The sequence below is a fragment of the Ammospiza nelsoni genome, chromosome 2 (assembly GCF_027579445.1).
Source record: "Ammospiza nelsoni isolate bAmmNel1 chromosome 2, bAmmNel1.pri, whole genome shotgun sequence".
Taxonomy (NCBI): domain Eukaryota; kingdom Metazoa; phylum Chordata; class Aves; order Passeriformes; family Passerellidae; genus Ammospiza; species Ammospiza nelsoni.
This window is the reverse complement of record NC_080634.1, coordinates 1,669,690-1,686,316: the sequence shown is the minus strand read 5'-3', so window position 1 is coordinate 1,686,316 and position 16,627 is coordinate 1,669,690. Positions and strand designations below refer to the sequence as shown.

The following is a 16,627-nucleotide window of genomic DNA, read 5'->3' as shown; positions in this document are numbered from 1 at the left end:
AAAATACCATCAGTAATGTCAATGGGACATCAAGAATCCACTTTAATCAAGGTGCTGTTTGGAAATGCACTTACATACTCTGATTCACCCACTTTTAATGTCATTAATGATTGCTTTGGAAGCAACACAGAAAGATAAGATTCTTGCATATTATTTTGGAATGCAGTGTTTTAACAGTATTATTTTTAGTAACACTCTCTATATGTATCAGTAAGTATTTCTCAAGCAATTTAGGTGTGCAGGGACACTTTCTTTGGCACAGTTGTAACCCAGTATTAGTGAATATTATGAGAACCTCACCAGCAGGATAAAAAGGCAAGAAAATTTAGTAGGAATTAGGTTGAAAGCAGTGAAACAGAGGACTGTTAGTCACAATCTGGAAGCCAAAAAAAGATTCTGCTCTTTTGTGGATGATGTAGAGCCTATTTGATGCTTTTTTTACCATCTCCCACCTCCTGCAACCAGGCCACTCTCCCTTTCCTTCCCAAAAATACCAGCACGAGGTTAAACCAGACTGGGATACCAGCGATTCTCTTCCCCATTTAGAACAATCTGCTTTAAAATAGAGCAGGAGCAAGTAAGTGCAGGGGTTCACAGGGCTCTTACAGTGTCACTGTCACTGGGCTGGAACTGGAAGGGCTGAGGTTTGTGGAACACGGAGTTCTCCTGCAGGAACAGCTGGAGGTTGTAATCCCGCACCACCTGAGGAAAGAAAAGCTTTATTTAAACTCCTTGTTTGGTGAACTGAAAAACAGCTGGGGAGCAAAACCAGCACAGTTTCCAACTCAGATTAAACCTGCAGCAGAAGCTTGGGTGCACCAGCAGGGAACTGAGGACCTGAGCTGTTCACAGGCACTGGCAGGACACACAGGGGGTGACAAGGACCTAAAACATCCCTGCCATTTACCTACAAAATAGAGGAAAAACACCAACTACTGAATAGGCTGTCACTGCCATAAATATTTTCCCCTCGTCTTATGGGTAATTTCCTGTGCACTGCTGTTTCTTGAGATGAAAAGTCTTAATTTGGCAGAAATTATTAATTGTGGGAGCTGAAAAGACTTATTTGGAATAATGCATCCAAAATCAGTCACAAACTTCATCTCTCTTTATTAAATTGCTTTCAGAGAAAACTCTCCAAGCTTCCATTTTGCTGAAGCAAAACTCCTTCAGCTCCCAAATTTGTTTAATGATACGTTTCAGGCAGCATGACACAGATCCCTAAACAAACCTCTTATGTCACAATTTACACAGATTTACAAAGAAATACCCTGTGATTGCAAGATGAAAAAATAGGATCACTGGCTGAAGACCTCTTACAGAGCATTCACTGCCTCAATTGATGAAAATGCATCAAAATTATATCAATTTATTACCAAACTAGGGGTTTACATGTACAAAGGAGATAATAAAGATGGTATTTATCCAGAAATAGCAGCGTTGTGCATGACCAAGAACTCTGTGCTGCATGGACAATGGGAAATAAAACTTGTTCTCTAATGCAGCAAAATGTTGATGCTTGTGTTGCTGAAATACTGAACTGTAAAAAATTAATCTCCAGTTAAAGAAAGTAAATAGTCCTCCAGGGCCAATAACACTCTCATCTAAACCAGAAAAGTACATAATTACTGCTCCAATTTGAGCAGTTGAACATAAACACTCTCAAATGGGGAGAAAACAGACAGGGATTTGCATCACCAATTCCCAGAAATAGAAATTCCGAAAATACTAAAGAAGGAAACATCTGCAGCTTCAGAGGATGCTCAGCACTGATCTGGCATCAGAATTATTTAATTTAAGCAGCTATTCCATTGAATTGGCCTTTAGCTCCATGTGAACACTGACCATGGCACACAACCCTGGGCCATGCCAAATATGTGGAGCTATTTTAACCTCTATTAGGAACCCCCCCCAAAATGAAGTTACTGAGGATGTGAAAACCTCCACAGGTATTTTTATGTGCTTTCCCCACAGAAATCTGACTCCCAAGCAAATCAGTTCAAAGCAGAAAACTCATTTTTCCAACAGCACTCCTAGGAGATTTCCCCTCAAACAACAATAAATGGTTAAAAATGAAAACAACTTTATCAGAACAGGAGGTTTGGGAGGATGTGCAAGCCCAGCACATGAAACCCTGCATTTGCACAAAATATTGGACAATTGATAAAAAAGAGAATAAAAAGACTCCAAAGCAACAGTGTCCTTGGGGTTAAGCTCCCACTTTTCCAAATAGATTTCCTGTTATTCAGTAATTAAATCAATGTTTTCACATGGTTTCTTTCTGAAGTCAATGTCAATTGTCAGGTTACAACAGACTTGAAATTAAACATTAAATATGCCCCATATGCAGAAACAAGGCACAGTTAGAGATGGGCATAAAGGAAATTATTTGCCCTCTTACCAGAAACCTCACAGAAATGTTACTCAAAACAGCACATCGAATTTCAGAAAATATTCCAAAGAAAATCAGATTTTTTTTTTTTCCCAAAAGAGAGGGGCAAGAAGTACAATTCTTGAGTAAGACTGCTCAAGTGAAAAGGAACTTAAATTGCATTTTGATAAAATCACAGCCCCAGACTGATTTGGGTGGGAAGGGACCTAGAAAATCATCTTATTCCAGCCCCTCTCATGGGCATCAGGGACATCTGATCCAAGGAGCCATCCCTGGCACTTGTGCTCCTAAAGCAAATATAATTTATTTCCATCCTGCAAACAGAAATGGAGTTCAGATGGAAGAGCAGAAATATTCCTCCCAATGACCTGAAGTGTCTCTTCTATGCAGAGCCTGCCAAGCTTGTGCTGCAAACTAACAAAGAACAGGTGAAGCATTCAAATCCCCCAATAAATATTTAAAACCTCTGCTTTGATGACAGGTTTATTCTAAATTGCTAACAAATTTATTACATGTTTAACAACTCAAGCTGCTTTTGAAAGACATGGATGGGTTTTGGTGGAGAGAAAATGGTTTTTTCTGGGTTCTTTTTTTTGGGGCTGATTAGTGCAACTTGTTATGGAAAGAAAGGATAAGCAAAGCCTGTGGAAAAATCCACCAGTCAATATATTAAAAGAAAAGCACATATTTTCAGTAGCAAAGCAACAGAAATTTTTCTTCTCCACATTCCTGAAGCACAAGGAGAGAAGCAAATGGAGTTGCAGAAACCAGCTGTAACAGCCCTGTTGAGACCTGCCAGCTGCATTTACACTTGTGTCCCTTCCCCAGGCCTTGTGCCCATGGCATAAAACAGAAACGCAGCTCACACACACAGCCTGACTCGGTGCTTGTGCAAAATCAGCCAGACCCAAAGCTCTCTGAAGCACCCCAACCTCAGCACACACAAATATCTGAGGAAAGGATTCCTGCTCCAAGGAAATGTTTGGATATGGCAGCTTAGAAATGGATCAAAGTCCCAACCAGGCAGCTCCCAGAGCATTCTGAACACAAAGGATCTGATACAACAGTGAAAAATTAATTATGCAAACATTATACAGAAGCCTGTTTAGCTGAGAGATTACAAGCCAGCATTTCTGGGGAAGGTATTTGAAGCAGACCTGAATAATACACCCCAAGGTAAATTATTGAAAGTCCTTCTACAACTGAAGAGAAAATGGTGTTCTGATTATTTTTACAGTTGCTGCCAAGTAAATTCAAAGCTGAGGGTGAAGCCCATTTTTCATGCCCTCCCTTTAGATCTCTGAAGGTGTGAGATCACTTGCTTGGAGGTAAATAAGGAATGTGTTAAATAAGCTTTTGCTCCACATCTCTGTGTGAATGAGCTCTGTTTCTGGGTGGGTGGGTAAGGGAAACATAAAAAGGAATATTATGAGCAGCTTCTTCTGAGCTCAATGGCAATTTTTTTCCCTTCTTTTAGCCCAGCAGATGAATTATTTAAGTATCAAAATCACCCTGGAAGCGATCATGCCTCTCTCAGTCTGGCAGCTCGACAAAGCAAACAAACCACGTCTACAACAGGGCTCTAATTTGTTTGCTGTGTTTGCCACTCTTAATTCCAGGGAGAAAACAGCCTAATAGCTTGGATTCTGAGCTGACAGACAATTATTAAGGAATGATCCAAGCAGTTTCCTGGGGCTTTGCTCCACATTACACCCTGCAGAACCCTCAGCTGCAATTTCCCCTCCCAAACGTGCAGGGTGAGGAGAGCAGAGCATCTCTGGATGCAAATACACTCAGGGAAAGGCAGTCTGGGTGCTGGAGGAAAAATTCCTCCCAAGAAAACTGTCTGGTGCCTTTGAACTCAACACCACTCAGGAGTAACCAAAAATAACAACCTTTCAGTTCTGTCATGATTTTGGAAGCAAATCTCAGGGGATTTGTCCATGCTGCAAGGATTCAGTTACAAAGCATCATTCAGCAGCTCAAACTTACCCTGCTGGAAGTCTCCAGTAGAAACTGGAATGTGTTTTGTACAGCTTGGCATGTCTCTAGTTCAGTCCTGCTGAATGCCATTAAATAATCCTTAAGGTGATCATATATATTTCCATCAAGAGCCTGCACGAGGGAAAGAAATAAAAAAAATCAGGAAAAGCAGGAAATAACCCTGTATACAATTTATCACACTGGGACTTGCAAGATGCTCACACCATTTTTTTAAAGCAGATTTACACCCGTGAGGAGCGGACAGAAAGAGAAATGCAAGAAGTACAAGTCTTGAGTAAGACTGCTCGAGTGAAAAGGAACTTAAACTGCATTTTGATACAATCACAGCCCCAGAGTGGTTTGGGTGGGAAGGCACCTAGAAAATCCCTCACTCCTGGCAGGAGTGACAGTGCTGGGCCCCATTAGATGGCAGCACAAAGCACTGCAACAACATCCCAGCATCTCCATCCAGCTGTTCCCAGAGGCAGAGCAGCCCTGGAGCAGGGAAAATGCTCAGGGAGATGTCACTGAGGGCAAGGAAAACACCCAGAACTGCCAGGCCACGGGTGCTGCCAGCCAGAGAATTCCTCAACATCTGTATGGGACACATCCCAGCTGTTCTGGGCACAGAGATACAAAATAAGGAACACAAATTTATCCCAAATTTAGCAGCGACAGAGAAGTTCAAATCCCAAAGCTCTGTTGTGAGCAGAGCTGTAAAATCACATCATGTAAAACATCACACAGGGCAGGTTAAATGTTAAATATGATGGTGTTAAATATGACTTTGCAAGTGACTGACAATGTCATTTAAATAGTTAACTCAGGATGTATTTAAATGTTCATTATATAGATTTTTAAATAGGTCATATTTCACAGATATCCATTTAAACAGTGTATTCATGGAATCTCCATTCCATTCCAACACACTCACGAATGTGCTTCTCTAGGAAATTGTATTTGATTATTTAAATAATTTTGAAAACTTGGGGGGGAAGAGTGAAATTGTGCAAGACTCAAAGAATAGTTTCTGGCCCTGAAAAATCAAACCGATGTTTAAGGTGAGGTGAAGAGACACAAAAAATCAGACACAAATTCCTGGGAGTGTTGGACAAAGCTTGGAGCAGCCTGGGGTAGAGGAAGGTGTTCCTGCCCATTACAGGGGTGGAACTGGATGAGTTTTAGGTCCCTTCCAACCCAAACCATTGCATGGTTTTATGGAATTCCTCAGAAGTTAGGAAGAGCAGAAGAGATCATTCTTCTGCAAAGCTTTCCCAGCAGCACACAGCCACCTTCAGTGAGGGATGCTTTGAGGGGACAATTAAATTGTGGGACTGGAATTCTCACATCCAAACTCTGACATCCCAAATCCACACTACACACTTCACCTTGCACCTTCCAAGTGTAAAGGAATTTTTAGCAGATTGTTTCTTCCAGCCTTACCCATTCAACCTGCCTCAAACCTAGCAGTTCTGTGGCCATCAGGAAGCCACTATGGCAAACCAGTGGCAAACTGGGAATTCCTTCCAAGCCCCCACAATGTAGCTGGGTCACTCAGGGGTTCATTCAGGCTTGGATTGAGGGGTCAGAAGCCAGGGCAGCTCCTGCCCCACGAAGGACTTCCCAGAATGGCTGGGAAAGAGCCACAGGATAACTGCTCCAGCCTCCTGCCAGTGGTGTCAGCTCCACCAATCACTGTTATGTAGAATTTTAAAAAATTCTTATTTCAAGAGTTATGTAATACCAGCTTAGAGCCAATTGAGGAAAGCATCAGGAAATTGCCAGCAGCAAATGCACAGAAAGCAGGCAGCCATACACAGACACAGGTTCAGTTCTTGCCTGTGCTGCTGTGGATTCACAGGATTTGAACATTCCCTGTGCTTTCAGCCCTGCAGGGACACACGAGTGCCAGAGTCACCACCCCATTCCAGGGGCACTCATTTCACATCCAACCCCAACAGCAGCTCAGCCCTGTGCTCACAGAGAATACAAATGATGGTAAAATTGCCAAGACTGCCTGTGCTCTCCCTGGGGGACCACGGGGAGCCTGAAACTCCCCCAAAACAGAGAACTGTCACCTTCTATCTGCTCCTAAAGCTTTTCAGCTCAAACACCAGGGCTGGAGCGCAACTCTGCTACGAAATGTAAAGAAACCATTTCAATTTGGCAAAGCAATTCTAAGTGCTCCGTTTGCAAAGCAGCTGTGACTCTTTTCATCCCACGGTGCCATAAAAGAGAATTTCACAGCTCCATATCGAACCCAAATGTTGTTTTTATGTCAGCCCCCGCACCAAGGGCTCGTGCCATTACATTTCAGTCTGAAATGCTGAGCTCTGCCCTGGCTTTTGACACTCTGGGTGCTCTGCAGAGCCAGTGGAGAGAAGCTGGTACTTGTGTGTTGTGATTGATCCCTCTCCAAGATAGATGGCTAAAATAGGTCAGCTGAAAGGCAGGATGCCAAGGGCCCATTGCTCTTCACTGACCGTGAATAGTGCCCCCACAATCAGCCCACACCGCCCAGCCCCACACGGCTTCATTCCCTCCAATTATGATCCACACCGCACTGGGCATTAATTCATGTCCAGCTGCAGCCTGCACTTCAAGGAATAGTAAAAAAAACCCCAAAAACAAAAAGGGGAGAAATATCAGTAATATCAACTTCATTATCTCCCCCCTCCTCCTGCAATGACCACAGCTCTGCTGAGATGGCAGAAACCCCCACAGCGGGATATAAAAAATAAAGATATTTAAGAAAGGACATCAGAGCAAAGTGTGGCAAAACATCAGGGAGCACATGGGTATGTCAGCATGTGAGAACTGCATTACAGGCTGGCTCCTTTCATTAAGTAAAAGCAGTTTCAACATGATGAAGTTCTTAAATACCGATGAGAGCTGCCAGAACTGAAGTTCTGAAAGTCACTGCAATATCACACAGGCAGTGCTGAGAAAGCAGCCTCAACACAGGCTAAAAAGCACAGAAAAGGTGGCATTCCATCAGCCACAGCATTGGAGAGCTGGCTGGTTCCAGACTTGCAGCAATAATGGATTTATCCTTTCTGTAAAATGGTAATTATTACATCGAGCAGCATGTGTTCATATTAAAACAAAAGACTTGACTTGCTGAACTGTAGGATATAAATTAACATTCACGTGGGGTTTTATCAGCTGAATCTCACTCACTCACAAACACTCTGACCCAAACCACTGAACATCACAGGGTTTGAAAGGAAAAGTCTTTTCAAAATTTCTCATCACACAACTTGGAGGGGAAACTGGGGAAAAAAAAGAAAATCAAAAAACCCAACACCCATTATTCCTCTACAATGGCTTTTGTTCTCTTTCTGACTCTCCAGAGAGCACTAAATCACTTACTGTATTACAATCCCACTGAAAAACCTGTCTTTTTGTCAACTTCAAAAGGAAATCAAGGTTGTTTTTTTTAAAAAACAAATCTGGCATCAAACCCAAGATAATACGAAGTTAAGTAGCACAAAATTACAATTTCCAAGGATAGAAAAAAGTCACTGTTTTTTCAGAAATCATTTCTTTACAGCAGAATTGCCATACTAAAGATACAAAACTACTTCCCCTGTGTCCAAGCTTGAGAAGATAAAAGCTGGAATTAGGGCTGAGAAGAGTTGAAGCTGTTAATAAACACAACGGACACACAACTAAATTAAAGCCTATTTTTAGAAGAAATCCTATATATTAACTCAAACCAATAAAATTATATACAGCGGGAATGGGACAAGAACATTTTGCTGATTTCAACATCGAAGATTCCTGTACAACTTTGAGAGTTTTTCCCTGAAACAAAACTTCAGTCCCAGTTCAGATCATTTTCAGGAGAGTTTTTTTGTTTCAAGAGATGATACCAAACATTTTGGGAATTTAGCTTTAATTATTCTACATTCTATGAAAATTCCCTCAAAAGCAAATATGTAAATAAAAGTATTTTAGCTATTATTAGGACATTTGGTTGCCTTTGGGAGGTTGTTACTCATTTAAAATAATGCACATTTAAAACAATGCACAACAGACCCTATGTAGATTTTTCATCTTCATTTCTGTGACTGACTTTGGCCTCTTCACTAAAACATTTACAGGTCTCAGCCACACTCTACTAAAAAATTACCATTTCAGTATCTTGGAGAAGGCAGAGAACAAGCTGAACTACTCTGTATTTTTTATATAAAAAGCAAACAGAAATTAAAAATGGAAACTCTGCCCAACACAACTCAGAGCAGAGTTGTGTGAAGCCACCAAGGCGAGTTTTCCCTGTTGTCCCATTTATTTCTGAAATACTCCTGGTATTCTGTTCCTGTTTGTCTTGCACAGAAACTCCTAAAATCCATCCTGAAGCTGTGGGTAATAATTTTACACTTTAAATTCTACACTTTAAATTCAGGGGTTCAAACTAAACCTCTCATTTCACCACCAGGCACCAAAACCAGTGCTAGGCTAAAACCCTCAATTACAGGCACACTTGTAAAGCCACGTGGGTTTCACTGACTAATTCACACCAGTCTCATCTGAATCACCACTGCTAGAAACAATTTGGATATTTGCAAACACACATTTATGTTTTTTATGCATTTTAAACTCCCTCACCCCACGCTGGTGACAAGAACCAACATCCTCGAACTAGGGGTGGAATGGGATTATCTCTAAGGTTCCTTGCAACTCAAACCATCCTGTGGCTCTGTGAAATTAATTTTTCATTTCAAAACACCCATTCTTCCCTGAGCTGGTGCCACCCAGCAGTTTTTGGGGGTGGTTTTTGCCACTGAAATCCTTGGCAAAGGCTCCCTGAGCTGCCACCGGAAACAATAGAACTGATGTGGAAGGCAAGGAATTTCCTCACATGGGTGGAGGGAACAGCACAAAATTAGAGCTGACCCTCCCCTGTCTGGGCTGCAGCCTGAAAACTGAAAGATAAGGGGAAGAAATGAACAAAAATCATTGTGTCTGTGGAGTGGTAACTTCTCTGTGCAGTCAATGGGATTGCATCCTGGTAATGTGAGTTGTTTTCCTGTTCAGCTCCTAAATCCAAAGGGAGATCTGTATCATAGATTCCACTCTCTATTTTCTATTTATATTAATTTTGTATGTGAATATATTTATATTAAAAACTAAAATTAAATTCTTTTACCACCCTGCTCTCATTTGCATTTAACCCCCTGTTTTATCTATCCCTGATCTGCTTTGCTTTGAAAACCACTTGGAATCCATTAAGAACAGGGACTTGAGTTCTCACCCTTTATTTTCTGTAATATTACTCAAAACTTTTCCTTACTTAAAATTAGAAGCCCAACAATCTGAATTGCAGAACAAACACGCTGAGTGAAGCTTTTTGAGTGCTTGTGCTTGAAACTCCTGCCTCCAATCCACTAAATAAACAGAGCAATCTCATGGATGGCACAGACTGGGAATTTTCAGCTGAATGATTGTGGTAAATGACACTCCACTGAGGGTTTTCATTTTTATGTGTCAGAAAAGATAAAATGAATATTAAAAGGAAAGGTTGGGGTAGAGACAATAATAACTGGTCAACAGGTAGTCTCAGAATTAAGAATTAAGTTAGAATTAAGGCATCAACTTCAATCTTTTCTACGGTGAGAAGTCTCTGTATTTTAGCCCAAACAGAGCAACAAATCTCCTTTTATCTGACAGTGAAGGATAAAGCATTTAAAAACTCATCTGAAACTCAGAACAAAGTCAAGAGCCCGTTTCAGCTGGATTTGCCACACTCAGCACAATTCAGAGCCGTGAAATGGAACAGCACTTCCCAAGGACGGCAGGAGAAGGAGGAAGGAAGGTCAGCAGAACCCATCCTTTCTGGGTAACAGCTCCATTCCACAATCATTTTCCTTTAAAAATGCTGATTCCTGGCATCAATTTCTCCTAATACACAAGAAAAGTTGCTTATTTTTCCTTTTTAACTCTTCCATCCCTGCAGCATTTGTCTCTGCTGAAATGCCTTCCACTCCATCAAGATCTCCCACAATGCAGAAGTAAATCAGGGCCGTGTTTGTCAACAAAACACAGCATTTATGTCTGAATTCCCAACAAAGCCCCAGCAGGGTCCCTGGAGCAGCTGGAGCTGCTGGCAGCAGGCTCCAGCATTCCCAGAGACCCTGCAGGAACAAGTGCCCCCTGTCAATGCCCATCAGGGATTGCAGGGCTGCAGCCTGATTCCCAAGTGACAGGAAACTGCTGCCCAGCCTGCCCTCTGCAGGCTCCCTCTTGGGGAAAAATCCTGGTTTTCTGCTGAGCTGTGCAAGTAGAGAAAGCTCCCAGGAAAAGCTGAGGGCAAACCCCAACTCTCTTCCTTGGATCAAGATGTGAGTGCTGGACTTCCTCAGCCTGCAGGGAGAGCACCTAAATTTCAGCTCTGTAAAATCAGGACTTCAGGTTAACAGAAATTGCATCCAAAGCAATGCAGGGATAATTTAAAGCTGTACAATTATCCGTATCTCAGGATAATCTTACACATCCAAAGGCTGTACTGAAAAGTCTGCCTTAGTGAGGTCCAGATGCAACTCACTCTTGAAGTATCACTACCTAGTTCTGCCTGGGAATATCTGAAATCCAGTGCCTGGAGCACTGCATCCAAATCCAGAGCCTTCAGCACAGGAAAGACATGGAGCTGTTACAGCAGGCCCAGAGGATGCCAGCAGGTCTGAGTGAAGAAGAACTTAAGAGTCTCCACAAAAAAACCCTCTCTGGCCTCTGCTCCTCGTTGAACTCCCACAGAAAGCGGTTTTAAGGAATTTCTATAACTGTGTCACTGTCCTGTTGCTGTCAGGGTAATTAATTTCTCCTGTTTCTTTCTGTTTTCCCCAAATCCACATCCTGCTATCCTGGAGTGCATCTGCTCAAACCACCTCTCAACAAGGGAGCACAAGATATTCCAGCTGAAGAGCAGACACATGACAACCTGGGAATAAAACCAGCAGACCAAGAGGCAGGAAGAGAATGTGACGACAGGAATAGAAACCTCTTTAACTCGACAAGGTTTGATGAAACTCGGAGTTCCCTCTTCTCCCACACCCTGCAGGAGCTCTCACCAGGCAGACAGGGGAACAATGGACACTGGAAGACCACAAGAGCCCCAAGTTCCTTTCAGCTGGGTGCCCACGAACACTCTCTGCACTTTCCCTTACCCCAGAGCTTTGTGTTTTCTGCTGTCAGGAGTTTGGGGCTTGTTTGCAAGTTCTTTGTTTGCTCTCATTAGTCACTTGATGATTGTTCTGCACATCATTTTGTTCCTTTACAATCTCACCGGGGTCATTGTTTTTACTGACAAAACCTTTGTTGTTGGGGAGCTGCAGCCTCCTCTGAGCACACAGAAATATGGAACAGCCACCAACAGATGCCTGTCACCCTCCCCCAGTGCTGGAAAAAACGTCCCTTTAGAACAAGAATAAGCAAAATTATTGATAATAACAAGATTTGCCTCCACCATCTCATGGGAGTGCCATTGAGATGGTGGAGGCAAATCTTGTTATTATCAATAATTTCTGGATGAGGGTCTGGTAGGTGAACACAGGCTTGGAAGGAAATGTCCTTTATAATTCCTTTAATTGCCACAAGGCTGACAGCACTGAGAGTTACCTGGTGAAAGCAGCACTAAATTAACACTGCAGGGTTAAAGGAGAACTCCACTGAAATCAGTGAGAACACCCTGATGTGAGACTGCCATAAGCATGGAAAAGCAGATCTTCAAATTCTACCACGTAAGGCTTGCTTAAAAAACACTGCAAGATAAAAACAGACTCTAGGAATATCTAGAAATACATTCCCCAAAAGTATCTCCCAAGACTTTTTGGATCTAGTTTGCTTTTTCTTGCACAGCTCTGGAATAAATCCCAGGGGAATTCCACTTTTGACAGGATGAATTTTTAATAAACTGCATCTTTGCTTTTGTACTTCCTCATTCTTGGAGGGAAAAAAAAAAATGTTCTGGCTCAAATCCAACATTTGCAAGACAACTTTGTGGCAGAGCTGTCACCACGATGAAATCTTTGCATCTGGAGAGTACAGAGTGCTCTACACTGCTCATGCCAGTAATAATTGGCTTCCCTCATGTGGAAAAATGTGCATTTCAATCCTTCAGCACTTTGACACCATTTCTGCTCTTCAAGGATTCCTCTGCTGACCACAAGACCATCGTCACCATCACAAAATGTCTGAGGAACAGCAGAGGGGAGGGGTGTGTGCTCTGTCTGGAAGTTTCAGTTCTTACCCAAAAATAAATCATTTTGCTGCTCAGCTCAACAAATATTTTGATATTTCAACATGATTTGGAAGCTAAGTTAAAGAAATGCACTTTGCTTTTTTGGGAATAAGCCAGAGCTGATTATTTTTACCTCCTGCAAAACAAAATCTCACACAGAAAACCAGCCCTGGGAATTCCTCCTTACAGAATTCCAGATTTACCAGGAGGTCTCCATAGGAACTCTCATGCTACAGATGAACCATCCCTGACTCAGACACAAAGTCCAAATCTTTTCTATATTACAACAACACAAGAGAGAGAAACCTTAAACTGACACAGATGTGCACATGAAAATGCATTTCACAACACATCTCAATGTTTCTTAATAAACATTTTCCTTCAAATATTTTTAAGCTATTTTCTTAATATGTTCCTAAAAATGAAGAAACAAGCACTTTCTTAAAAATACTCCCCTGAAAGATAAAATGTATTAAAAAGGAGTATAAAAAATATAAAATAATCAGATATTGAGCATAAACATTCCTCAGGAGCTAGTGTTTACTCTTTTGCACTCTTACAGGTTTTTTAACCACCTATTTTGCTGGGTTTGAGTTTTAATTCAGCTGATTACATCTCTGTATTACCATTTTCATTTATTTCTTCAGATAAATCTCTTCAACAAAACCTTTTCTGCCCCAGCACAGGCTGTTGTTCCCAACTGCTCCTTGGATTTATCACTTCCATCTGCTTTTTCTCTATGTGGGTTTCAAGTCACCTGCATTCAGTGAACAGGCCATTCAAAAGCCACTCACAGAATAGGTTCAGGGATGGAAATATCCCAGTATTAAAAATTCCAATAATTTAATATATTCCCAAGCCTTTCAGGTTCTTATCATGCCAAAGAGATCCAACCTGCAGCTTGATGTGGTCCTGCAATTGTAACACTGCTCTCTCTCACCCAATATCTTGTCGGGGTATTCAGACTATTCAGGCATTCTCCAACTCAAATTACAAATTCAATTAAATTTTATGCTAATAAATGAGACAATTCAGCAATATGAAAAGGGCAGAGTGCATCTCACACAGGGAACCCCCCATTCCTGAACAGGCACCCTACAAAAGCATCACTCTGCCAGTCACACTAAAATGCAAGGACCAAACCCAACAAAACCATTTCTAGGAACTTCTGCAATCTGCACAAATGTGCTCTTATAGGGAAAATGGCCCAGAGTCACAGCACTGTGATTATCTGCAGCAATTATGGAATCACAGAACAATGACAGCATTTATGTCCCACAGTAAAGGGAAAACATGGTGGGGGTAATGCCAAAGGTATGGCAGCTGCAGTGCAGCAGGAAGATTAATCCTGGGCTCCCAAAGCCCACTCGGGAATTCTGGGTGCCAATTATGCTTTATTACTTCTAGGAGTCCATTCTCAATTATCTCCAGGGGAATCACACTAACCATTTATGCCTGCACTCCTTGTAAGCACCAGTGGGTGAGGACAAAGATAATTTGAGCCTCAAGTCCATAATTAAAAATATTGTGGAAGGTTTTTCCCTCTCACAAACAGATTCCCCCCACCCCCATCCCAAAGCCTGGCACAGAATTCCCATTCCAAGCAGTATTCCTGAACAAGGATTGATGCAATCACCAGCTGTGCCATTTTCTCCAAAAGCTGAGAGGATTTTCTCATCTTCTACTGTTTGACAGGACAGTTACAGGTAACAAAAATCAATCAAAAAAAAAAAGAAGAAAAATGGGATCTAGTTCTGTTGAATCTTTTAATTAAATCACTCCTGAAGTGTGGCCTGATTGAGAATACCTAAATATACTTTGGTCTCCTGACAGTATTTGCGGAACATAACTGCATTAAAGTTAAGCTCCTTTTCAAACTTATTTCATCCCTGTGGGATTAATACTCCAACCTTTTTAAAAACTCCTTAATTTGACAGTGCCACAGCTCAGAGGCCCTCCTGACTCTGTGTGGGCAGAGCAGAGCAGGAGACTGAAATCCCACAGGAAGAGACATCCCAGGATCTGGCAGGGCTGGCATTTCTTTGATACAAGGCTGTTTTCAGTGCTCGGTCTGTGCTATTAAATAAATTGAGCCTTTCAGCAAAGTTAATTCACTGAATGCTCTCATATCCCCTTTTAAATTAGAAATGGGGCTCCCAGGCCCAGCCAGAGAGAAGGGTCTGTGCTCAGTGGGAATCCTGAGATAGAATCCAGAGATCTGGACCTGAAGTCAGATATGAATACCATAAAAATACACTAAAATAATCCAGCTGAAGGAACTGAGACTGAATCCAACTGCCCAGTGAGAACAGCAAAGCCTGACAGAAGTGGATCAGCTATCAAAAAATGTTGAATTATTTGGGTACACACAGAGCCACAAACATCTGTGAACATTTTATGTAGGAAAAAAGGCATTTCTTAGATTTGCCATCTTCTTATGCACTTTTTTCTTGGAATTCTGTGGTTTTGAAAATTATCTCTTAGTAAATTGAATTCTCATCTGTTAAATTATTATATTCAATATATACAGATCTAGTATAGTAAACACTGTACAATTTTATTAATAGGAGCTGTTTAAAATTTTGATTTCTAATACTCTTGAGCTTTAACTAGAAACCTAATTTTTAACATCTCCATGTACCTGGTATAACACTCCAGTCAAAAGAAGATTATCCCCAAGAAAATTCAGGCATCCAAATCCCAGAATATTGTCATGATTCTTCCTAACAATTTTTTTTTCATTTTCATTTTGAATAATTTTCAGCTCCCCATGACTTTTATGTGAGATTAAAAGCCTTGAACCCAAGCACTGAAACTTGCCCAAAGTTTTAAAAATTCCATGAGGATTTTTAAGAAGGTCCTCATGGAAGCTGGAAGGTGCTGCTGGATGCCCTGGACAATGCTGGTATCACAAGGAAAGTGCATGGAAAATGTTCTTCCCATTATTCATGAGCAACACTGGGAATACCAGAGAGAGATTAATTCCTTTAATTAGCATTCCAAGCCTAGGAGCAATTACCTTAGGGCTTTGATAATTTGTAAAACATTATAAAATAATATCCTCCTTCAGCTGGATGACACCATGCCACAAGTCAGCCATCAGGAATGAGGGATTTAAGGAAGCCACTGGCAGGCAATGTTTGCTTCCCTCCACACCAAGGGGGTCTAGCCTGGCTGCAAAGCTTTTTAAGCAGAGATGACAACTTGAACAGATGAGAATTCTCTTTTTGGGGATCAAAGGTGCAGGTAGGGGGACAAACCACACTGGAGCATTCCCACTCCTCCTCCTGCTCTTTGCATGACTGAGCTTCTGGGCCAGCTTTGCAATCCTTTATCTCCTTAGCAATTTGTAAAAACTAAATAGGAATTTTCAGCTGCAGGAAGGGATTCCAAGGCAAGAAGGTTTTCTAAAGACTGTGCAAAAACCAGAGCTCAATCAGCCCTTGTCCACACAGGGAATGAGCATCTCCACACCTCCAGCCACCCCAAAACACCGACATGGTCTCCAAACAGAGCAGAGCTTTGGAAGCTGAAAGAATAAACCTCTAAATTTGTCAGCTGCCCAGGTTCGCCTCCCTCTTGGCAAGACAGCTGTAGATTAGAAACCATTTTCCCATTTTCCCCATAATGTTTTCAGGGATTTAATTAAACTTCAAATTCAGTGTGACATTTTCCATCTCACACTTATTGGCCTTGTGCTATTTTGGGCCTCATCTCCTTGTTATAATCCTTCTGCTGCTTTCATTAGCGAAGTCACTCAGAAATGTTTTGTCCTGCCACTGACGACAGAAGATGAGTCACAGAATCACAGGATGGGCTGGTGGGAACAGACCTTAAACTGCTCTCATCCCACCCCTGCCATGGCAGGGACACCTTCCACTGTCCCAGGCTGCTCCCAGCCCTGTCCAACCTGGCCTTGGGCACTGCCAGGGATGAAACAGCCACAGCTGCTCTGGGCACCTGTGCCAGGGCTCACCATCCTCACAGGGAACGATTCCTAATTCCCAATCTCC

At 41.8% G+C, this 16,627-nt stretch overlaps 1 protein-coding gene across 2 annotated transcripts in view; it reads right to left on the bottom strand.

The window, feature by feature from the left end:
* Positions 1 to 16,627, bottom strand: part of FCHSD2 (FCH and double SH3 domains 2) — a 119,259-nt gene that overhangs the window by 27,479 nt on the left and 75,153 nt on the right. For both annotated transcript variants that reach the window (XM_059466595.1, XM_059466596.1), the window contains exons 9-10: positions 4,385 to 4,507; positions 607 to 702 (exon numbers count right to left, since the gene is read on the bottom strand). In XM_059466595.1, coding sequence (XP_059322578.1) covers positions 607 to 702; positions 4,385 to 4,507 — 219 coding nt within the window. The remainder of the gene's footprint in view (positions 1 to 606; positions 703 to 4,384; positions 4,508 to 16,627) is intronic.